Below are 24,934 nucleotides of genomic sequence, written 5' to 3' on the forward strand. Positions count from 1 at the left end.
ACTGTTTCTTAATTTTAACTACGAAACACTGAGTGCTATATTTAAACAAAATAATGCCTTTAAATGTGTCCTAATCAAATTTTTTATTCACAATAAATCGAAAGTTGAAAAGGGTTGAACACAATGTTCTCAAATGCATAAGTTCACCCGTTCTATAATTACATTTGTAAATTAACTTACCCATAGAGATAATAAAATTGTAATGATAAATGCAATACTATCAGTAAATGTATTACATTCTAATTGTAAATCTAATCCTGTTTGAAATAACTCGAATTTAATAAATTGGACTAATATATTTTGATATATTTCTTGGCTAAGTAGAAGCTTATCGCCAAGTTAGTGCTTGATTTTTATAAATTGCACCCCTCACATGTCAATGAGGGGAGAGATCTACCTACAAACGTTATTAACTAGCAGCGCAATCAGCATAATGCTAGGGGTGGGGGGTTATAATTGAGGCAATTACTGAGTGCAGTCCACCATTGCCCGTTCTATATAGGGCCAATATCGGCATCTTTTACCCTTATTGAGTCAAGATTAATGAATATTGGAACAATGGGAGTTCGAGTTATTTTGCTGCTAAGTGAAAGGCATTAAGGTGTGACACTATCTCGGATCTTCTTGATGGTACCATAAAGAATCGGAACAACTTTAGGTTGTCCCAAAATGAGCAAAATCAGCATGGTTTGATGGTTTTATTTGATCGTCTAACAAAAATATTCCATGAACCAACAAATGTTATTGATTTTCAACTTAATATCCCATTAAATATTATCCCACTTCTTGACGATATCATTAAGACTGACCATCATGCCCCGATGATAAACCAGTTCCGTTCATAAGTTTAATTGCAGATTTTTCCTAATGTCCATCGCAGAATCAGTAATATATTCCCGCTGCGTGTTAGCATTGGCAGTAAGTGCGAAAAATAATGGACCACTAAGAATAACTTTTGGTCTTATAATCGGATCTTTACGTATTAGTACTCAATCTTAATAATTCGATTAACATTCTATTTCTCAGGAACTATTCGAACGATTTTTCTCGAATTTCGTATTTTTCCCTGTAAAATTGCATTCTTTGAAATGATGCAAAAACTGGCAATACATATTTGCTTATACCAAGTGAGTATTTCTTCCTGTTACCCACCACTCCAGCCTTAGAAAAAGCAATTTATTGATGACTTCAGATCCAAATCCAGATCTTTGTATTCATAATATTTTGCTGTAGACCAAATTATCTTCATCTTGCAGAATAAAATCCTGTAAACAAATCATTTCTCTAACCACTTTTTTTTTTTTGAAAAAAAAGAACAGGTTTCTTAAAATAATGCTAAGCACAAATGAGTTAAGATTCTTACTTATGTGGAGAAACTTAGCCAGCAACATTCTAAATATTAGAATGCCATCTCATTTAAAAACAATCAGTCGATGATGAGGTCATAGGTCAAGTGGTTCAGTATCAGTGGTCTTCTTCTTCTCGAGTTGAGAGTATCCCATTGTTTTCATAGTGAAATTTATCAAAACTTATTGTAATTTTCTATCATGAACTAAAATTAAATAAAAAAGAAAAAATGGTAAATTATAAAATTTCAAAACTACGTTTTTTTATGGTGGCAACGAAGGAAATTTTTTCATTTTTGTCGAAATTGAAACGAAAACCGTAGCACTCATCACTTTCGCAATAAACTTAAATCACCACCGAAAATTCGTCTGAATGTTAGAAAAGTGGTGCTTTCTATATTTTTCATTTCAGGACTGACAAAAATAGAATAAAAAAAATTTTTTTTTTTACTTCTTTGGTCTATTTGAAAAATGTAGTTTTTAAAACTTATTATTTTTTTTTACATTAACAAAATGAGGAAAGTATAATAACAAAACGAAAAAATAATTATTCGTTAAAATGTTTTTTTTTTTTTTTTTTTTTTTTTCCAATGGCAGGCACTGAATCGTTAAAATGTAATTGATAGATAGACGATTTGATATTTTAATCTGCTGCACGGGATTCTACTTGTAAAAAACAATCGTGACCATGATTGCGAAACATAAGAAGGATAATAACAGTTATAGAAATTTTAACTTTATCTTAACTGCTGTTTCAATATCACAGAAAATATATACGGAAAAAATTCAACTTTAACACATTTTTATTCATAATTTTTCTAGCTATGAATAGTTTTTGGCTACTGAGTTTAATATGTTTCTCAACAGGTATGTGTATTGTGAACAAATTTGTTATAATAATTTTGTGAATACTTATTGTACTTGTAGAATAACTTTATATAAAATTTTATTTGCACTGCTTTTAGTTTTGAAAAATGTTTTATACATTAAGTTAGTAACGAAAAACGGTATCAAAATTTAAAGAATCAGTACTGAAAAAAAAAACGAGATAGAAAACAAAATAAACTCCTTTGATTTTTCGTATAAACAAAGAGGAGTTAAAAGGGAGTTATTAGAAGCATCATTTAGCAATAAAACATTTTTTGGTGATTTTAATTCTGTCTTTTTCAATAATTCCTTAGATTTTAATACCGTTTTACTTTTTTCTTGTCTTAATAATATTTATTTATTATTATGTTATTAATGTGTTAACTTTTAAAAAAATATATTATCGACTAGCATTTATGTGTTTGTAAATATATATTTAAAGAATATGCGAATAAGTGTTTAAAAAATGGTTACTGCAATAAAACACCTTGTGTATTGAAAACAGTTTTCTAGTATAGGAGACATAAGATTTTGAAAGAAAAGTAAAATTTAACAAAATATTAATCCTTTTTTCATTAGTAGTTTCAAGATTTTTTTTACAATTCTAAATATTATAACATAGCTAGCCACCTTTGGCAACCAGCTTGGTCATCTTTCAAAATTATCTTGTATAACATATACATTTCAATGGTAACCAAGCAAATGTATTTGAATATTCTAATTCTTCACCCCTCCCCCTATTCTATCACCTTACGTAGCTTTAAACCAGTGATTCTCAACCTTTCTGTTGTTGCGGCACACTTTTAACGATTTCGAAATTTGACGGCACACAATGAAAAAAATTAGATTAAAAGTTGTTTAATTACCTATTTTACACTGTGTTAAATAGTTTGTGATAATAATTTTGAATGTGAAACAAAATAATATGTACTACAAAAGCACATTTATTAAGGGATTCATTATTTCTTTCGACCAATTTTTTATAAGTTAGTAACAGTTATTTATTTTTTTGCAAGTTATTAATTGTTAGCTTGTTTTCTGTAATTATTAACTGTTATTTTTTTGTGATTTCTTGTTAACTAGTTCTTTTGCTAATTAAGAATTGTTAGCTTAATTTTTTTTAGTTAACCTTTGTTAATTTGTTTATTAATTGCATAGCTTACTTTAATGATTAGCTCTTACAACATTTTTTAAAATTCTGTGATATATACAATTTAAGCACTTCCATCTTATTTTAAGATTGTCAGAGACAATACAATTGCCGACAAAGATGTTCACGCGGTTAAAGCATGGAAAAATTATAAAAAGTATATACTATTATATATATATATAATATATATATATATATATATATATATATATATATATATATATATATATATATATATATATATATATATATATATATATATATATATATATATATATATATATATATATATATATATATATATATATATATATATATATATATATATATATATATATATATATATATATATATATATATATATATACTTTTCTATAATTTAAACTTTACTCATAATAAAAAAAAGCATTATAATTTTTATTGTATCATTTCTAATATTTGGCGGCACATTTTAAGAATTTGGCGGCACACAAAAGGGCCGCGGCACAGTGGTTGAGAATCACTGCTTTAAACAATAGATTAGTTTACATTTCTCACCATTTATCTGTCGCCTGCTCGGTTGATAACTTTGATTTCGATGTCAACTATTTTCAGGCTGTGATTCGAATTTTAGAAATGATTTAAAATCTATCCAGTTGTCATTAAGTCACACAAACCACTGTAAGTATGAGTCCAGGACATTACAGCATAGTAGGCAGCAGAAGTGTTTAAACTATTTCTATCTCTGTCATGAGATAAGATGGAAAATTCATCCCAATACATCACTACTTCCTAACTCACCTCTAGAGCCATAACTTGAGTATCGTATAATTAGGAATCTCACTTACTTTTTGAAATTGTATCAGTTTTCGTATCAGGAATATCTAGGTCTTGTATATCTAGGTCTTGTGTATATCTAGGTGGTCTAGGTAAAAACAGTTTTTGTATTAGAAATAAATAATTTTGAATCACGCAAAAACAATACTCGCATCAGAAAAAAATCTACTTGTACCAGGTAAAGAAATTTTTTGCAGCGATAAAAAGTTAGCTTGCATCTTGAAAAATAATTATTTGTAGCAGATAGAAAGTTAGTTTGTATCAGGTAAGGAGCAAATTTTGTAGCTAAAAGAACCACTTTTGTACCATCTGGACACAAATATCCTGGTAATTAAAAACTTTATTTTGAAATTCATTAAATACAAGTTAATTCTTACAAGATGAAACAAACAAAAGAATAAAAATATTTTTTTATTTCTCACTGTCCCAAGAAAAAAAGTTTGAAATTTAAGTCTCTTAAGTTTAAGTTATAATCTCTCTAATGATTATTTAAAAGTGAAGAATGAACTAGTTGCTTATATGAACTAAGAAGAATCGAAACAAGCATGCAATTTTTTTGAAAACTAAAATTAAAATATTATACAAGGAAGACTGTGAGGAATCTTTTATTCAATAAATCTATGTTTAGTAGTTTAAAAATATATTATAAATATAAATTTCATTGAATTTGTTTTCATTTGAAAAATGATTGCAATAAATTGCTTTTAAAAATATATCACGATAGAAAAAGCATGAAAGTTTTACAAATAAAATTAAAACTTTATCCAATAAATTTATATTTAGTAATTTAATTAAATTCAATGAAATTGTTATCATTGAGGAAAACTTTATCCTATAAATCTATGTTTAGTAATTTAGAAATATATTATAAGTATGTAATTCAATGAATTTGATTTCATTTGATTGCAATAAATTGCAATTAAAAAATAGGGCAATAATAGAAAATACATGATAGTTTCACAAATAAAATTAAAACGTTATCCAAGGAAATCTGCGATGAAAAATTTGTGCAATAAATTTATATTTTATAATTTAATTAAATTCAGTGAAATTGTTTTCCTTAAAAAATGATTGTAAGCACATATAACGCAAATCAATTATATAATTTAAAAAAAAAATTTAACGCTAATTTTCTGTTGTTCAGCATTAATTGTTTCTTAAGCTGAGAGAAAATTAATAATTCTACTTGAGGCTTCTTGGAGTAAAGTTTACCATTTTCAATTATAACCATATTTTTTACTTTAATTTCACTTGCGATTACTTACTGAGCATTTCATAATAATTTTTGAGATGCTTTTAATTTTTCAGCCAATTTTTTTGGGTCATTTTTTAGCTATGCTTCAGCGCTTTTTCGTTAGATACATTTTTCATTCCCCTCTGTTTATCCTCTTGTAACCTATTATTCTTCAGCCAGGTAAACCTAGCATATTTGATCATCTTAGATTAAACTTTTTAGTTCTCTTCTTAATTTTCGAAATCAGTTTTTGTCTGGCATTTAATTTTTCTTGAAGCGTTCAAACTGGCTAAATTTAGAGTGCTCCTTCCTTCCTCATCAGAAGTGCTTATTTATGCTGAAACCTCTTTCCAAAGTTTTCTAAGATTTTGAAATTTAAAATTTCCTTCCTCATCTTTCCTTTCGAAAATTGGCACCCAAAATTTATCAATTCTATCACATATAATCAACCATGTGCAAATCCAATTCGTGAAGATCCATGTCTAAACATATGGGCAAATCAGGTTTTTCTCTCTCTTTTTTAAAGAATAAATGTTAGTTTTCAAAATTCATTAAAATTGTATTATTAAATATCTACTTTATTAATTATGAACTTGGTTAAACTATCCTGTATAATATTATTATCTTGCGCACATCCATTTTCGGGCCAATCCATGGTAACTAATAAATCAAACACTCTTCAGTACTGCAGTCAGAATGAGGTATATAACAAAATCCTATTATTTACGCTTTTAACTCCATTTGCGCTTCTATTGTCCTATTTTGTAAACTGGCAAACTTATTACGAAAATATTTTAAATCATTCTTGAAAGATTCCGGTATATATAAGTTCATTGGGATACGCTACTCGCTTTATAAATTTCGTTTTGTATTCTACATTCAATTTTTTGAGTGCTCTTCACTCTATTGTATTGATAGATTTTGCTTTGGCTATATTGATAAGAAAGCACGCCTTTTTGCGGATACAATCGTGTGAGCTGATGAAGAGAAGATATCTTTTCATTTTTGTTTTGTTTTCCGTTAATGTTAAAATAACTAATATAACACAGAATAAAATTGAAATCAAAACATATAAATAAATTTTTTTTTTAATCAATGAGGTCATATCTCAATAGCTATATAATATTGAGCATTCCAAAATCAAATTTAAATAAAATGAAAAAAAGTTGCTTTTGATTGATACCAGAATTTGAGAAGCAAAAAAAAAAAAATACTTTAGAAATATATATATATATATATATATATATATACAGAGAGAGAGAGAGAGAGAGAGAGAGGGAGTTTGTGGGCTGATCTTGCACCTGGAGAATTGTTTGAGTGATTGATACAATATCAACTGACGTAGTAAGCTATATGAGATAAAATTATGTTTGTTTGGCAAAAAAAAGTGTTTTATTGAGCATTTGGGTACAAAAGGGGAAAAAACACAATTTGTGCATATATTTGCTTATAAACACAGCCATAATGGACGCATGCACCCTATAACGAGTAATCTCAAATTCTCCGATAATATGAATATTTATTTGTAAAAATATATTACTTTGAAATTACATACATATTTTTATTATTTTTAAATTTCTTTATAGCATTTTATATTTTATTATGTTGTATTAAGTATTTTTTTTTTCATTTCTAATAAGCAATACTAATGGAATTATTTGATTTTAAGACATGAATGGACGAAAATAATAATATTTTTACTAGCTACCAGAAAATTTTCCAGGCTACTAACTTTTTTCAAATTCTTGGAGCCCTGGTGTTGCCAATAAATAGAGAAATACCAGAGTTAATGGTGCCACATAAGAGAAATATACATATAGATTGAATATGGATTTGGCTATTTTTGTTAAACAATTAATTCAGATTTTTTCTAAGTTAGTTATAGAAAGATTTTTATGACAACGAAAGCAACGGAAATAATCAGTTTTTTTTCTTTGTGAACTATGCATTAAAACTTTACGTTATGCCATGTCTTTTACAAGAATTATAAAAGAATTTAAAGAAAAACTTGACATTTTCATAACAGCGTCTTTGGAAATAATTCTACTTTTATCTAAAAATTACTATATTTCAAAATGTCTGGAGTTATTTTTTATATAATAATAATTATAAATAATGGGACAACATCGAAGGTTTTTCCCCATTTTGCCATACAGAAAATTTACTTTAAGTAATATTTCAAATTTAATCAAATCATTAAATATTATAAATGATTAAAACCATTTATAATATTTTTAAATATTATAGTTACATATTTTACAATACTAAGAGGCTAAGTATTTATTTTATATATAATTATATAACAGTTGAATAGTTTATAACATTATGGAAATAATTTTACTTTCTAAAACTCAATGGCGCGACAGCCCATAGAGGGCCAAGGCCCACTGTGCCCATCTCAGTTTTCTTGACCTTGGGCTCTGGGGTAAAGGAGCAAATTTACTTTTATCTAAATATATTATAAATGGTTGAGACCATTTTTAGTTGCAACTTTAGGTTCAACTTAAAGTCAGGCTCATTTATAACTATAATAAAATAATACACGAGTTAATATCTTACAATATTTTTTTTCTCATTTTAGGACTAACCAATGCAGGAGTCCTGGATGGTAAGAAATCAATGAATCAATAAGAAATTAATCAATTTTTCATAATTGTGCAATTTCAAGATACTTACAGTATGTCGGTTTGTTTATATGAAGTGTACTGATGAAATACTAGGTCTACGTGTCGGCTTTAAATGAAAAACTGGTTATAAGCTATTTAATACAAAGTAAATTTTAATCCAATTGACAAACTACTTTGTGAATTATTGAAAGAGACATGTACGTTTTTAGTCGTATAATAAAGTTATTTATGTACTCATAAGATTCATATAAAGCATTCGATTTTCTTAAATATTTTTTCAGTTCCATTCACGTCGGTTTCGTGCAAATTCATATTAATATTCTGTCTTTGTTGTGTGTATGTTTGATTAACAAACTAATTTCATTCCAAGACATATTGTATAAATACATCCATCCTAAATTTATGATTCTTACATTAGATTGTGGGGTAAGTAGAAATTGACCATGCCAACCTTCATCTATCAAAAGGTACCTCAAGATGGAATGAAGTGCTGGGAATGGTTTTTATCTCGGCATTTGGCGCGAAACGCCACTAACCGATTCATCTAAACTTATTGGTCATAATTTGGTAAGGCATATAATATGATAAAGTAATATATTGATAAGAAAAATAGTGCATCTTCATTGTCAAGAGTGAACATAGTGAATACGTCAGCACTGTGGTTGGCGCGAATCAGGTGAGGAATTCTATCAACCAGCCATGCTGAAATTGGAGCCTGATTCCCCTCATTGGAATGCAACCCTCTATCTCCTAGACTAGATACTCAATTTCTCAATCTATGTTCAATATGTGTGTGCGTGCGTGAGAGAGAGAGTTATCAAAATCGGCACGTCATCAAGTGATAACTGTCTGCTGACAGCCTTTCTGTAGTCAGTGGTTAAACCAGAAAACTGACTGCGCCCCTAGGGCCCATGATGGATAAACTGATTAAGAAAATACAATCAAGAAACTAAATGAGAAAACTAAGTAAGAAAATGCGCGTTTACATTTTCTTATTTAACTTATCCATCATGGGGTTTCGGGGAGCAGTCAGCTATTGGTTTAACCACTGACTACAGAAAGGCTTCGGTGTGCTAGCAAGCAGAGCGTCTCCTGATGAAGTGCTGTTTTTGCTAACATAGATATCTTAAGAATTTCGTTTTTCCTTACTTTTGGTTTTTAACTTTTTATTTAAATTGTTTACATGGGGCGAATTGGATTTAGCTGCTTATAACGCTTTTCCGTTTTGACTTATTATTTTAAAGATTTTTTTTAAAATTTATTTATTTTATCTTTCAAATTTGCTTAAATTAATTTCATACTTTGATTGAATACACTACCCTCTAATTGCATTACTTTTGTACAGATATCACGTCCACAGCATCAGGTCTCCTAGCGATTCCTGCATTGATTCCATCTTTGAAAAAGCAGAAGCATTCACCCAACACAGCGTCGGATGTGAAAAAATCTTATGACTATGTTATAAGTAAGTGTACTCAATTTCATAAAGTGTCGATTTTTTTGCCATTCAAAAATAATTTAGTGATTTGATGCGTCAATTAAATATTTCTAGCAGTACTTAAACTTTTGAGTTATTTATGCTCGACTCCAAATATAGCACTGGTGTAAAAAGAGCTTTTACAAAACAAGTTGTAGTCTATACATTGCTCTAGGGCAGCGGATTCCTAAAGGTGTCTCGTGGAGCCTTAAGGTTCTGGAGAATAAGGTACAGAAGGATTCCAAAAGTTATAACTCTTTTGTAAGTTGCGAAAAAAAACTACTCTGAAAACGCAACCAGCAGCCTTTGGCTACCAGCTTTGGTCAGCTTTCAATGGTAACCAAGCAGTACACGCGGCACGAATGTACACGCGGCACGACTGTATTTAAATATTATAATTCTTCAATCCATCTGCATTTAAATATTCTACTTTTTCAACTTCTCTAATCCTAAAATCTTAATTAATTTTCAACAATATAGTAACCAAATCTTTTCACCGTCTAGCTATCGCCTGCGGCTTTGGCTGCGCGAAAGCACTTTGATTTCAATTTTAATTATTTTTAAAAGATGTCAGCGATATCGTTTAAATTTTTAATGTATTGAATTTTAATAATAATTTGAAATCTGTCCGGTAGCCATTTTATCACACAAACCACCGTAAGTATGAGTTCGGGACATTTTAGCATAGTAGGTAGCCGAAGTATTAAAATTATTTCCCTTAAGGTTGTGAGACAATGTAGAAAACTAACCACAATGCTTCATTACGTCCTGTACTTTCTCACACACCTCTGGATGACGTATTACATACATATGCTATCACTCGAAAAAGTCAAGCTCCATCACCAATAATTGAAATGACATGTGCGGCAGCCATTTTAGAAAAGATCAAAAATAAATCTACATAATTACTTCGTGATTAAGTTTTTAATTCTATAAAGATGCAAAATTATTCTAAATAAATACTTAATGTATCCATAAAAGAAAATAAATACGGTGGTGGACTGGTTTTTCTCTTGAAGAATTGCATCAAATATAATTGATGGTAAAATCTCTTGGCGATATTTAAAAATCTCGCCAAGTTGGCAATTATTATTGGGATCAGCGTTGCTCCTTGATTACTTAAAAAAAAATTAAGTTATTACAAATTTATTAAAATGTTTCTTAATAGAAATTAATAAAAATTGAAAAATGAAATAATAGCGGTAATAGATGAAATAACGGTTAAAAATGAAATAATAATGAAGATTCTTACAGCAGGAGATTAGAGGCATTTTTTTTCTAATGCCCGCCTGTGTTAACATCCGTCAATTCAGGCATCTACAGGGCGATTTTGTTGACCTCTCTTACAGGGGCACCATATTAGGTGGGCCAACGTCGCTCCCACACTAAGGACAGATAGTACAGAGAAAGAAAGAACATCCATACTTTGCCCGGGATTCGAACCCAGAACCTTTCTGATGCAAGGACAGTTCCCTGCCCCCTACACAGGCCGGTCGGCGAGATTAGGAGCATAAATGTCGAAAAAATGAACCTTTTAACCTCTTTTCTAACGAAATCCATCTTTCGCGTAGGCATGTATATAAAATAATATTTAATCAGGATTAAGAATTTTTGGAGGTGTGATCGGAGGTTCAAAATAATCTCCCCGAAATATCTTTCGGAAACCTAGTTTGGCGCGATTTCAAAAACTTGCTAAGCGAGATTTAAAGAAATCGCCACTGGTAGGACTATTCAAGGATCCACCCATAATTGATATAGCTGAAACTGTGAATAGGACTTTCGGTCTTATATATTTCTTATTGATTTCTTTTACATGACATAACACGACAACCAACCTGCTTAACATCTAAGTAATTATTCAAAACCATTTTAATTATTACTTGGTTGGTTGGTTGGTGTCGTATCCTCTATTGAATCATATTTCATGGTGTGCTTGAATAGTTTTTGTTATTTCTATGGCATTAGAAGAATACAAATCCTCTTCTGTCGGGTAGTTGAAGAGGTGAAGGCCTGCAGCGACTGCAGGGCAGTTAAAAACATGATATGGTGTCAGTTCCACATTAAGACAGTTGCCACAGTTTTGATATTTTCTAGTCCCATCTGTAGAAATTTTCATGTTTTTATGATGTTTTGTTCTTAGTCTGATGAGAGTAGTGGCTGTCTTCCTATCGATGTCAAGATTAGTTATTTGATCGTGGGTTTGCTTTTTAAAGGGGCGAATAGTCTTGACTTTGCAAAAGCATTTGCATCTGCCAACGTAGTTGGGAATGAATTTTGATTGAGATCTCTGGCATTTTTAGCCAATGAATCAGCTATTTGATTGAATTCTAAGGTCACATGGGCGGGAATCCACTGCAAAAAGCATTTTTCCGGAGACGCTGAAGTTGTCCAAGTTGTTCTATGATATTCAGGATAAGGCTTGAGGTACCTTTGCTGAGGGCCTGTAAGGCAGACCTGCAGTCGCTGAAGATGGTGATACCACTAAGCTGCTCCGAAGGTTCAAGATTGATGTACGTTTCGATTGCCGTAGAAATGGCTATCAATTCTGCCGTAAAATTAGATACGATTTTTCCAGCACCAGTTGCAATCTCTGGTTTTTGATCATCAGGTAGGAGCAGTATCACTCCCGCACCTCCGTTGGTGAAAGTGGAGTCAGAAGATCCATCAGTATAAGCCCTGACATGATTGAGGCCAGATAGTCGATAGTTTTCATCCCAATTTCCTTGAGTTTATTCGCATGATCTTTTTCGAGCAGGGCTCGATGAGTTCTAGACAGATTGTCGTATTCTCTGGAACAACTCCAATAGCGGGAGTTTCTTTTCTGAAAAAAAAAACCTCGGGTTTAAGGTGAATTTTTTCTCTGATGGCCCTGTCAAACAGAAGGGAAGATGACCTTTTGAGTCTAGATTTTTTATTCCAGTTTATAATAGTACGATGTGAAATGTGCCCCTCGTCAAGACTATGGTTGTAAATTTAACAGTTAACATTTGTCTCCTTTCTTCCAGAGGGGCCAAACCGCATTCCTCTTGAATTCTTAAGTTGTTTGTTGATGAGACAGCACCAGACATTATTTTTGCAGCTTTCGCTTGTACTTTATCGAGTCTCTCTCTTGAAGTAGGGGAGGAGTGTGACCATACAGGTGTGGCATATTCCATTATTGGTCTTATAAGAGTTGTGTAGGTAGTTTTCAGTGTTTTTGGTGCAGCATCCCATTTTGTGCCACAAAACCTCCTAAGGATGTTGAGCATTTTTAGTGCTCTATTAGAACACTCTTGAATGGGATGGTGAAAACGAAGCTCTTCGTCAAGTATTATACCGAGGTACTTTGGGTTAGAAATCTTTTCTATGGGGGTGTCAAACAATGTGATATTAGGACAAAAAGTGTGCCGGTGTTTTCTGTCAGTGCTGAACACGCTGAGTTTAGTCTTGTTAGGATTAATGACTAGTTTAAGGTCTCTTGACCATTTTTCCAATCCTCTCTTTGATAATTACTTACGATTACATAACGAAATGAATCTTAAATCAATATACTTACGTATAACAAATTATTTAACGCTACTTAAGTTATTGCTTAAGACAACCTAACAAACTATAGTGTTGCCAATAGACAGAGAAGTACTCGAGGTTATGGTGCCACATAAGAGAAATATAATATAGATAATGACAGAAGCAGTTATATATATTACCGGCAAAGTATGAAATCCGGCGTTACATAGAATGCCTGGGCATTCTGTATAATGCCTAAAACTAACCAGCAAAGTATGAAATGATTTATATTTCACACATTGCTTAGGCATTCTATAGAATGCCAAATGCTATTTAGGCGAAGTATGAAATAAACGTCCTGATGAGGTTATTATGTAAATGATGTGCATGTTACTGTGAATGACCAAAATCGGTGGTTGTTAACTTTCACCGGTGAATGTTGACAATCACATAGTCGCTTTGGTGAATGTCCGAAATATTTATTACATCCGATTTGATATTAATTTATTCGTGAATATAATTACATTTATTCGATATTTTAATACTTACTGACGATAGATTAGAAGAAACATCAGTGTTTGGAGTATCGGGCAAATATATACCTTGCAATGGCACTTGACCTTAAAAAATATTAGTGTAGGGTATACCGGGCAAATGTATACCGGACAGTGGTACTGAACCTTAAAAAAACATCAGTGCAGGATTTTCCGGGCAAATGTATTCCGTGCAATGGCACTTAACTAGACCCAGTACGACTAGACCTTTGGTAAATGTCCGAAATATGTACTTCTTCTAATCTATCGTCAGTAAGTATTAAAATATCGAATAAATGTAATTATATTCACGAATAAATTAATATCAAATCGGATGTAATAAATATTTCAGGCATTCACCAAAGCGACTATGTGATTGTCAACATTCACCGGTGAAAGTTAACAACCACCGATTTCGGTCATTCACAGTAACATGCACATCATTTACATAATATCATTAACATCATTAACAACATCATTAACATCAGGACGTTTATTTCATACTTTGCGTTTAAATAGCATTTGGCATTCTATAGAATGCCTAGGCATTATATGCAATGGCTAGGGAAAGTATGTAATACTTCTCATATTTCATACTTTGCCTAAAAACGTCCAGCATTATATAGAATGCTTAGGCATTCTATATAATGCCTGCGTTTCATACTTTGCCGGTAGCATATAGATTACAACAGACGTTAGGGAAATCCGCTAAGACCTAAAACACCCAATAGGGTGTCTCAGGTGGTGAGTCTTCAGAGGGTGAAAGGGCAGTAAATATTCACAGACATTGTGATGACCACATCACGCTTATTCATAACTATGAAAAAAGTTAATATACATTATTTTCGTATTCTTTTATTTCCCCGAAAAATTGAAAAAATATTTGTATATAAAGTTTTGGAGATAATTTATTTTATATTTCGTGTTTATATTCGATATTACTATCTACTAGAAAAATGTTTTCGTTTATTTTAAGGTGATAATATCTGTAAAACCTAAGTTATCAAACTTAAGGTGCTAAATTAGTTAAGATGCTACTAAATTATGATAACTAAATAATCCATAAAAAAAATATCTTTTTTATCTAAATTTTTCTGACGATTTAAAATTAAGTTTTACTATATTCTTTTTTTCTGCTACTTTTAAATGAATTGTTAAGATTTAGGTTGTAAAATATTCAGACCTCAACATTACGGTTTAAGCGATATAAATGAAATAAATCCCTTTAGAAATGTCCCAACGTGATTCATATTACAGTGTGTGATAGGTGAGACAGTGCAGTTGGATTAAAATCACTTCTTAAGAATTAATCCATGGTAAGCGGTCGCATTTTTTTAATGCAAAATGAGTAATATTATTATTTCAGACGTTCTGTTATCTACTAAATCCCTTCACAACGATACTTAACTACTAAATCTCTTCACAAATGTACCTTTTTTAAGTAATAATCAAATATTATAATAATGACCTTGTTCGTAAATCAAATCTCTTTTTAACTTATCTTAAACTCTTTCCTTATGTTATGCCCATGAACATTTTAAGACTCAAATGTTATATGTAATAAAAATTTAATGTCATAAGTAAAAGGAAGTTAGTTTCAATTTAGATCATCCGGATTATTATAATGATGTCATTTATTTATTTAACTAATATTCGAAAAGAAGTGAAAAAAAATCTGGCAGAAAAATAGTGATAAATATATATATAAAAATATAGAATAAGTAAATTCTTCAGAATTTTATATTGGTTTTTCGTAGATTTTTAGACAAAAAGTCTGATTTTCCACTTAAAAACTTTTACCTTTCCGAATTTCTGAAGACGATGCCATTTTAGTTTAAAAGTTTAGGAAATGAATTTAATAAACTTTCGGCAAACATAATAATGAGTTTTAAAAAAAAATCGCAAAGTAAATCTGTAAAAATTTTATCTGTTCTTCATAGATTTTTATACTAAAGAATCTGAATTTCCAAACAAAAGCTTCTACCACGCCTCAAGTTGGGAAGATGATGATATCAGTTATTTATCACTTTGCTTTAGAAAATGAATTTAATAAATGCTGGCTAAAACAAACATTAACTTACAGATAAGGTATTATTTTTAAATTAAGGTACTATTATTACTGAATAGAATAAAACATAATTTTAGAGAGGAAAAAAAAGAAAGAATTAAAAGAATATAAAATAGTAAATATGTAAGTTATCTTTATAATAATAATAAATATGTAAGTAAATAGTAAATATGCAAGTTATCTTCATAATAATAATAAATATGTAAGTAAATAGTAAATATGTAAGTTATCTTGAAGAATATGAAAATATTGATAAATATAAAGTGTAGTTTATGAATAGAAACTCCGTATTTCTACACTGAGAGTTGCGGTCACCAAGATGGCGGTGTGTTTCTACTTCATCTACTTATCCAAGGCTTTAGTTCTAAACTTAAGTTAATGCCAGCAGGATTTTCTTTTTTTTTTACCACTTCAATATTTAGAGATCTGGTAGAGAACAAAGTTAGCTGGCAGATATATATTTTTTAAAAAATGTTACTGGTTGTCTTAAATGTTTTAAATTTTTAAAGTTCGTCTCATATTAATTGCGATCCTAGGATTTTTTTTTAATTCAACGTTTTGATTAAGATCTGTGCGATAAAAATGCAGGTTATAACCAATTAACACATTATTTATTTGGGCACTTAATTACCAAATTTAATTTCTTTTGTAAATTAATTAGTTAATTTTCAATTTCTGCAGCGTATATTTAAATTTCAGTACGAAACAGAAAATGTAAAAAAAAAACTAATACTTTAACACATTTGTAACTTGTTTTCTTAATTCAGAATATCGATTACGTTTGATGTCTTTTAATGTCCAGTTGTAAAGTGGGAATTTCTTTAACTCTATATAAATGCCTCTCAGTTGACATTTAAAGCTTATTCATCAAGAAACATTATAAAATTAAAACCAAATTCAATTTAATTAAAAAATAACGATATTTTAAAAACAAATATTAAAAATACGCTTCGAATGCAATCAATGAAACAGTTTTCTTAATAATCGGAATATAATTCAGTTATTAAACACAAGCATTTACAGACCCTAAGAGTCCTACATTATTTCAAGTTGTTGCATTATAACAATTAGGGTAAGAAAAGTTTAACTTTACCAGTGATTCTTGTTTAACTTTATCAAAATTCCATTGACAGGTATTATATATTTGTTTAAATTGCTTAAAACGAGTGATGGTTAAAAACATTATAACTCAAATTTATTGTATTAAGAAAACAACTTATAAATCATGACATTTGCTACCACTTTATACATTCAAGATTAGTTTTCTGTTAATCCGAATGTAATATATATATATTAGGCTTCATAATTAGTTGAGATAAATGTGGTTTAGATTATTTACTCAAGAGATTATTTTTAGCTCTGTTAATCAGATTTTACATATTTCTGATTTTATACGAGTATATTCAGGAGAAATCCCCTGTTAATCCGAATGTAGTTGATATTTATGTGTATGTTAGGATTTATAATTAATTAAAATGAATGTGTGGTTTAGATAATTTACTTAAGAGAGTATTTTTAGACTGAAATTAATTCTATTTTCATTTTACTTGCTTTCAAATTATATTCAAGAAAGTCCCCCGTTATATAATCCGATTTTTCACATTTCTGATTTTATCTATTCAAGGAAAGTCTACTGTTAATTCGAATGTGGTTGATATTTATGTGTATTTTAGGATTTATAATTAATTAAAACGAATGTGTGGTTTAGATTATTAACTCAGAGGAGTCTTTTTAGATAAAAATAATTCCATTTTTATTTCTTTCGAAATAAATTCAAGAAAAGTCCCCTGTTAATCCGAATGTTGTTGATATTTATGTGTATATTAGGATTTATAATTAATTAAAATGAATGTGTGGTTTAGATAATTTACTTAAAAGATTATTGTTAGACTGAAATTAATTACATTTTCATTTTACTTGCTTTCAAATTATATTCAAGAAAGTCTCCCGTTATACAATCCGATTTTTCACATTTCTGATTTTATCTGTTCAAGGAAAGTCTACTGTTAATTCGAATGTAGTTGATATTTATGTGTATGTTAGGATTTATGATTAATTAAAATGAATGTGTGGTTTAGATTATTAACTCAGAAGAGTCTTTTTAGATAAAAATAATTTCATTTTTATTTCTTTCGAAATAAATTCAAGAAAAGTCCCCTGTTAATCCGAATGTAGTTGATATTTATGTGTATATTAGGATTTATAATTAATTAAAATGAATGTGTGGTTTAGATAATTTACTTAAGAAATTATTGTTAGACTGAAATTAATTACATTTTCAATTTACTTGCCTTCAAAATATATTCACGAAAAGTCCCCTGTTTATCCGAAAGTAGTTGCTATGTGTATATTAGGATTTATAATGAATTAAAATAAATGAGGTTTAGATCATTTACTCAAGAGGGTATTGTTAGACTGAAAATAATTCCATTCTGTTTTTACTAACTTTTTTTAAGTAACAATAGATAAAATTATTGGTTTTATGACTTGACCACATTAGTCTCTTGACATGGGATATGACAAAAACAATTATTTTTTGAAGAAAAAAATGGAATATTAATAAAAGGATACATCGAAATTAGCTTATGTATCATTCAAAAAACACAAAAAAATATGTTCATTTCTTAATGAAAAAATAGGAAAAATTGGTAGCTTTTTTAGCAAATTTATAAGAAATGTTCTGTCCTGTATAATGTTACAATTTGTCTAGCATTTCTTAATGAAAAAATAGGAAAAATTAGTAGCTTTTTTAGCAAATTTATAAAAAATGTTCTGTCCTATATAATGTTACAATATTTGTCTAACATTTCTTAATGAAAAAATAGGAAAAATTAGTAGCTCTTTTAGCAAATTTATAAAAAATGGTCTTGACATGGGATATGACAAAAACAATTATTTTTTGAAGAAAAAAATGGAATATTAATAAAAGGATACATCGAAATTAGCTTATGTATCATTCAAAAAACACAAAAAAATATGTTCATTTCTTAATGAAAAAATAGGAAAAATTGGTAGCTTTTTTAGCAAATTTATAAGAAATGTTCTGTCCTATATAATGTTACAATATTTGTCTAACATTTCTTAATGAAAAAATAGGAAAAATTAGTAGCTTTTTTAGCAAATTTATAAAAAATGTTCTGTCCTATATAATGTTACAATATTTGTCTAACATTTCTTAATGAAAAAATAGGAAAAATTAGTAGCTTTTTTAGCAAATTTATAAAAAATGTTCTGTCCTATATAATGTTACAATATTTGTCTTACATTTCTTAATGAAAAAATAGGAACAATTAATAGCTTTTTTAGCAAATTTATAAAAAATGTTCTGTCCTGTATAATGTTACAATTTGTCTAGCATTTCTTAATGAAAAAATAGGAAAAATTAGTAGCTTTTTTAGCAAATTTATAAAAAATGTTCTGTCCTATATAATGTTACAATATTTGTCTAACATTTCTTAATGAAAAAATAGGAAAAATTAGTAGCTTTTTTAGCAAATTTATAAAAAATGGTCTGTCCTATATAATGTTACAATATTTGTCTAACATTTCTTAAAGAAGAAATAGGAAAAATTAGTAGCTTTTTTAGCAAATTTATAAAAAATGTTCTGTCCTATATAATGTTACAATATTTGTCTAACATTTCTTAAAGAAGAAATAGGAAAAATTAGTAGCTTTTTTAGCAAATTTATAAAAAATGGTATGTCCTATATAATGTTACAATATTTGTCTAGACATTATTACTAGTCTTAACATTTCTTAATGAAAATATAGGAAAAATTGGTAGCTTTTTTAGCAAAGTTATAAAAAATGTTCTGTCTTATATAATGTTACAATATTTGTCTAACATTTCTTAATGAAAATATAGGAAAAATTAGTAGCTTTTTTAGCAAATTTATAAAAAATGTTCTGTCTTATATAATGTTACAATATTTGTCTTGTGTTCTTAGTTGGAGCCGGCTCAGCAGGTTCCGTATTAGCCAACAGACTGTCTGCCAACCCATGTGTGAGCGTTGTCGTTCTAGAAGCAGGCTCTACCCCACCTATTCTAACCGAAATTCCTTCGGCCGAAAGATTTTTTGTGCACTCTTCCATTGATTGGGATTTCGAAAGTGTTCCTCAGCAAAGATCGGGGCAGAATCTCAAAGAAAGGGTAAAAACATTTTAGAACGTCTTTGCAAGGTTAATATATATCTTTAATCCTTAAGAAACGGGAGGTCAAGAAGTAAACAAATGTTAAATGGTGAGGGGATAAAAATAAACGTTATCAAAACCTGACGCATCATTAACAAGGAAGTCGAGATCAATAACATCGATATCTGCTTGATTAACTGAGAATACTAGGAAGATAGGAAATGTGATTCTGTGAAACAATTTTAAGTTTCACGAGGCAATCAAACTGGATTTGATGTTTTCAGCGAAGTTTTTCTTAAATGTGATTGATCGAAATTTGTTAATGTTTTGTGCGTGTCCGAGGAGTAATTCACGATTCGAATTTATAATTTTATCCAGGTTTTATATGAATATGAATAAAAAAAAAATTTTTGTGCTCACATTGGGTACTAAGTTATTTCAGACATACATACACATTGACAAAGGTGCTATCATTTTTTGAAATATATATAAACTAATTTTAATGCGGCACAAGAGGGGCAAAGCGGTGGTATCACCAGGGCTCGAAAAACCGTGCGTCCTCGGCCGTCAAAAATTCTCCGCGGACAACGAATTTCTCGAATCCGACGTCCGCGAGGACGGCCATTTTCCCGTTTATGTTCGCGATACATTTTCAATTTATGTTATCTTACAAGAGTCTAGCGCCTCACTTCTAAAATGATCCTCTAATCTAGAAATACAGCAGCTTACTACGCATGGTGGAATTGATGTTTCCTTTGTCTGGGAGTTCTGCAGCGGTTGAAAAGGGCCTTTTCAGCAATGAATTTACAAAAAAACACAGTACGTACTGGTCTTAAACAAGAAGCGTTAAACGCAATTATGAACATCTACCTAAATGGAAAACCCCTTTCAGATTTCTGTGCAGAAACCTCTGTAAATCATTGGCTTGATTGTGGAATTGGCAAACGTCATATTTGATTCATTTAAAAAACGCAGTACCCTGGGATAAATTGACATTCCAGATAACTTGACCTTTGTCATTTAAATTATTTCACGAAATAAATAAATAATTTCATAAAAGAAAAACTAGGTTGCTATTAGTAACCTAGTATTTCTTTTATTACTGTATAATGTAATCCTAGTATTTGTAATCCTAGTGACTACTAATTTATTGTGCAATTTATATAAATGTTTGTAATAAATAAGAGAAAATTATACTTTTATTTATTTAGAAGCTACGGGTTAGTTTCAAAGAAGGACGGGTACATTGTTAGACAAGCCGTCCTCGGGGACGGGTAAAATTTTTCTAGCCCTGGGTTTTTACATTTTTTTCATTTCCTTACGCAAATGTAAATAGTATATGCAACTGCAAATGTCTGTATCTTTTTTTGATAAAGATACTGAAAATATGTATTAGGAGCAGCATACATTACATAGTGTTACGAATTTGTAAATATGTGTATTATTTTGTGAATATTCTTTTGCTATGATGCTTAATATCTCGGATCCTAAAGAAATAGTTTAAATAGAAAATTTGCTTGGAAATTGCATAATTCTATCGTAATTTAGAGAACAGAAAATAACGCCTAAATTTCTTACAATAGACTCGGTTTAGGGACATTTTTGCCGACTTAGGAATAATCTTGGTTACTTGGCGAACATTTTGGCAACAAAATGATTATTCTGAAAAATTCGAGTGTTAAAACGATAGGAGTTATAAGGAATAAGAAATATATTTATGGAGTTATAAGAGAATTATTTAGAATCACGTCGAAATTTCCGGGTTTTCCCAACACCTCCTGGAAGAAGCAAGGCCTCAGCACGGATCAATTTAGTAGTCCGATGTGACGAAGTTAACTGCGCAGTAGATGAAAAATAAGAAAGATGTCATTACGTTCGGGGTACTAAGCTGCGCAGTGGTTGAAAATACGAAATATGTCATTACGTTTGGACTACAAAGGGATATTTATGGTAACCCGTGCTGAGGCCTGTTCTTTTCTAGGAGGTGTTGGTTTTCCTCGCCAAGCCTACATGAAATAGAGTGTGCCAACAGTCAGCAGTTGTGTTCTGACCTGAGTTATCTTAATTGTCTTATCATAAATGTTAAAAACAAAATTTTATTACAGAAAGTGAGGTATGCAAGTGGCAAAGTTCTTGGAGGTTCCAGTGTCCTGAATGATGTACAGTATAGTCGTGGTAATCCACAGAATTATGATGATTGGGAATCTATGGGAGCAAAAGGTTGGGCCTACAAAGACGTCTATAAATATTTTCTCAAATTAGAGGACAACAGAGATCCCGAATACGCAAATGATGGTAAATATTTTTCTAATTTCAGAAGATGCAATCCCTTTAATTTCACTGAATTCATCTTCATCAGATGAAAATATCATAAAAGTGCTAACAAGTTCTTTTTCACTTCATGCTTGTTTTCACGCAGCTGGAAAAAAACGAGTAGCTTTTTGCTTTTCGGGTTTCGTTAAATAGGTACATATTATTGTAAAGATTTTATCTTGATTTTGGCTGAAAATAAGACACAAATGGCTCACACTTATTACAATAAACTATACATTTTATTCAATATTGATTTAATAAAAGCATTTTTAATTATGCGACTGTTTTTGGTTATTTATTTTTCATATCTTACAGATCATCTTACCAAACGACTCTTCAATAGATTTCACAAGTTCTTAGTTGGATTTAAGTGTTGTGAATCGCTGTGCCATTCAAGCAACATCATTTTGATTTTTCAACCTGAATCTCTTGATCAGTAGGGGAGAGTGGGGTCAATTGTAACAGGGTACAATTGTAACAGAGCAAAACTTTCGAGTGTCGGGTTCTAGATGTGGTTCCTAGGTGGCGCACAAGGTGTATTTAATAAATCTACATGTACACCCCTGATGGCAACCATTTTTATGTACTTTTGAAAGAGTTACATCACAAAAGATATTTTCATGCTACCGAAGTACTTTTTTTGGTATTAGAATATTATATTGTAACAAAGTAATTTTGTTTAAACAAATAAAAATTATTAACAGAATATGTAAGTGGACACCTTAATTAACATTTCAAAAAAAAAGATTAGTTTTGTTAATTAACTAGCATTGTTTTAAACAAATGAAGCTGAAATGGCGTCTTGGGGACGATTGTAACAATAAGTAAAGGGACGAATGTAACAGCTGAAAATAAATAATCTTATGTTTACAAACCATTACTTAACTCTTTAAGAACCCCCAATAGTTTTCTATATCATTTATATTATGTTGTATGTGCATTATTTTATTTGTCACCTTTCACAGCATAAATTAAAATTTTTAACCCCTTAAAGTTAAAAGGTCTCTGCTCATTATTATTTTTACTCCTAAAATATCACTACTATTTTGATCAATAAAAAATATATATCACAACTATGATAATATGTACAATTAACTATGTTTTAGTTGAATTTATGAACTGTTACAAGTGACCCCGTAAGTGGGGACAATTGTAACAAGTGCACGACTGTCAAAAATTGTTAATAACTGATATAATAACATTTAAAATAAGGTATTTATTTTTTTTCTAGTAGAAGATAGTCTACTTTACTCGTCTGTCAATTAATACTAATAATATGTTGGATTTTTTGTTAGTTAAAAATAGTTAAATAAAAAATGTTACAATTGACCCCACTCTCCCCTATTGAAATATAATAAGTGGCCAATTCATGCTGAAATGTCCTGCGAAATTTCTGAATGGTGGAAATAACCCTCTTCTGTATCGTTATGTATTACTTAAATTTAACATCTGACTTCCTTCCGCGACTACATGAGCTACGTTTCCCCTACTTTACTTACAACTCTAGTTTTAGTTTTTGCTGTTATCGTCGTTATAGGCCATAACGGCAAGAGGTGCGTTTGTTTATGTTTCCCAGTGGCGCCATCTAGGGTCAAGAATTCGACTTATGTCCCCCCATACGTCACGCCCGTTTACAGGGCGGACCCATTCATCCATCCACAGATCGTAATTTTGACCTGAGCCAGAGAACGATCAACCACCAATTCAGTAGCCCCAGATGTATTATTTGTTATGGAAACATGGACGAGTTTTTGACCCTGCAGATTTAACGTGCACCAGTCACCATTGGTGTAAATGGTCAGCAGGTTAGATTCAAACTCCCGTTCTCACGAACGTGAGTCCAGCGCCCTGCCTACTAGGCTATCCCGGTCCTGCAAATCTAGTAAAAATGCAATTAACAAAGTATTTCAGAAGGCAACTGGAGTTAATTTTGTCTCATACGGTGAATCGTAGTACCTATCATAAAATAATAGCTTTTATTTTATAGGATATCACAGTGTTGGTGGACCACAAACTGTATCAAAGCCTAACTACAACCCTGAACTCAAAAAGCATATCTTTGAAGCTGCGAAAAGCTTGAACATTCCTGTTACTGATTCCAACAGTCCCCACCAACTTGGTAATTATATATATGTTACTGTTAATATGGTTATTATTAATAGTAACTGGTCAATAATAATAATATCCGCTTCTTTTCGTAAAATTGAGAAATACTGCAAATTTTTCACTTTAACTGTTTTTTATTAATGTAACCAATAAAGTTTGGTATATCAGATTAAACCGGTCAAAATTAATAATAACCGTCTCTTTTGGTCAAAGTGATAAATAAAAACGTGAAAGAATGACATTGACCAAACTTCATTGGTTATTATTAATAATAAACAGTTAATGTGATAAATTCGCTGAAATAATTCACTTTAACCGTCCTATTTGGTTATTATTAATACTGACCGGTTAGTATTAATAATAACTGACAATATTTACAGTGACCATAACACATCATAAATCCTCAAGTATCTTGTTACCACGTTACCAAGCGAATGTATTATTTTATTGTATGTCGGTAAGTTAAACAAAAATAGTTTAAAGGGTTAAAAAAATATTCTCTCTCCCCTATATAAAAATTTTGTCAAAAATTTTCGTTTCCAAATCATGTAAAGATAAAATCTCTCTCTAACAAAATTTGAGTATTCAAACTTTTGCATGAACAATTAGTATGAAATTTTACCACATTGAAATCAACACATTGTTATTCATTACCTTGTGTTTTGAAGATTGTGTGATACTTTTCCCAGTAATCTTTTGACGAAAAAGAAAAAAAAGTCATCTTCTGTAGGTTTTGATTTTATGATTGGATTTTCCCAATAATTAAGCTTCACAATTATT

The 24,934-nt window shown here is 30.1% G+C and overlaps 1 protein-coding gene across 2 annotated transcripts in view; it reads left to right on the top strand.

Moving 5' to 3' along the window:
* Nucleotides 1-2,065: 2,065 nt before the first annotated feature.
* The window catches only part of LOC107439119 (glucose dehydrogenase [FAD, quinone]), a 57,401-nt gene continuing 34,532 nt past the window's right edge, over nucleotides 2,066-24,934 (top strand). Inside the window, exons 1-6 of one of the 2 annotated variants that reach the window (XM_016051609.4) lie at nucleotides 2,066-2,213; nucleotides 7,995-8,021; nucleotides 9,386-9,505; nucleotides 19,552-19,754; nucleotides 21,841-22,030; nucleotides 24,036-24,167. In XM_016051609.4, the coding sequence (XP_015907095.2) occupies nucleotides 2,171-2,213; nucleotides 7,995-8,021; nucleotides 9,386-9,505; nucleotides 19,552-19,754; nucleotides 21,841-22,030; nucleotides 24,036-24,167 (715 nt within the window). In that variant the 5' untranslated portion in view covers nucleotides 2,066-2,170. The remainder of the gene's footprint in view (nucleotides 2,214-7,994; nucleotides 8,022-9,385; nucleotides 9,506-19,551; nucleotides 19,755-21,840; nucleotides 22,031-24,035; nucleotides 24,168-24,934) is intronic. The other variant, XM_087160945.1, reaches the window with a different exon arrangement.

Source organism: Parasteatoda tepidariorum, chromosome 1 (genome assembly GCF_982258835.1).
Source record: "Parasteatoda tepidariorum strain Cologne lab strain chromosome 1, Ptep-v5.0, whole genome shotgun sequence".
NCBI lineage: Eukaryota > Metazoa > Arthropoda > Arachnida > Araneae > Theridiidae > Parasteatoda > Parasteatoda tepidariorum.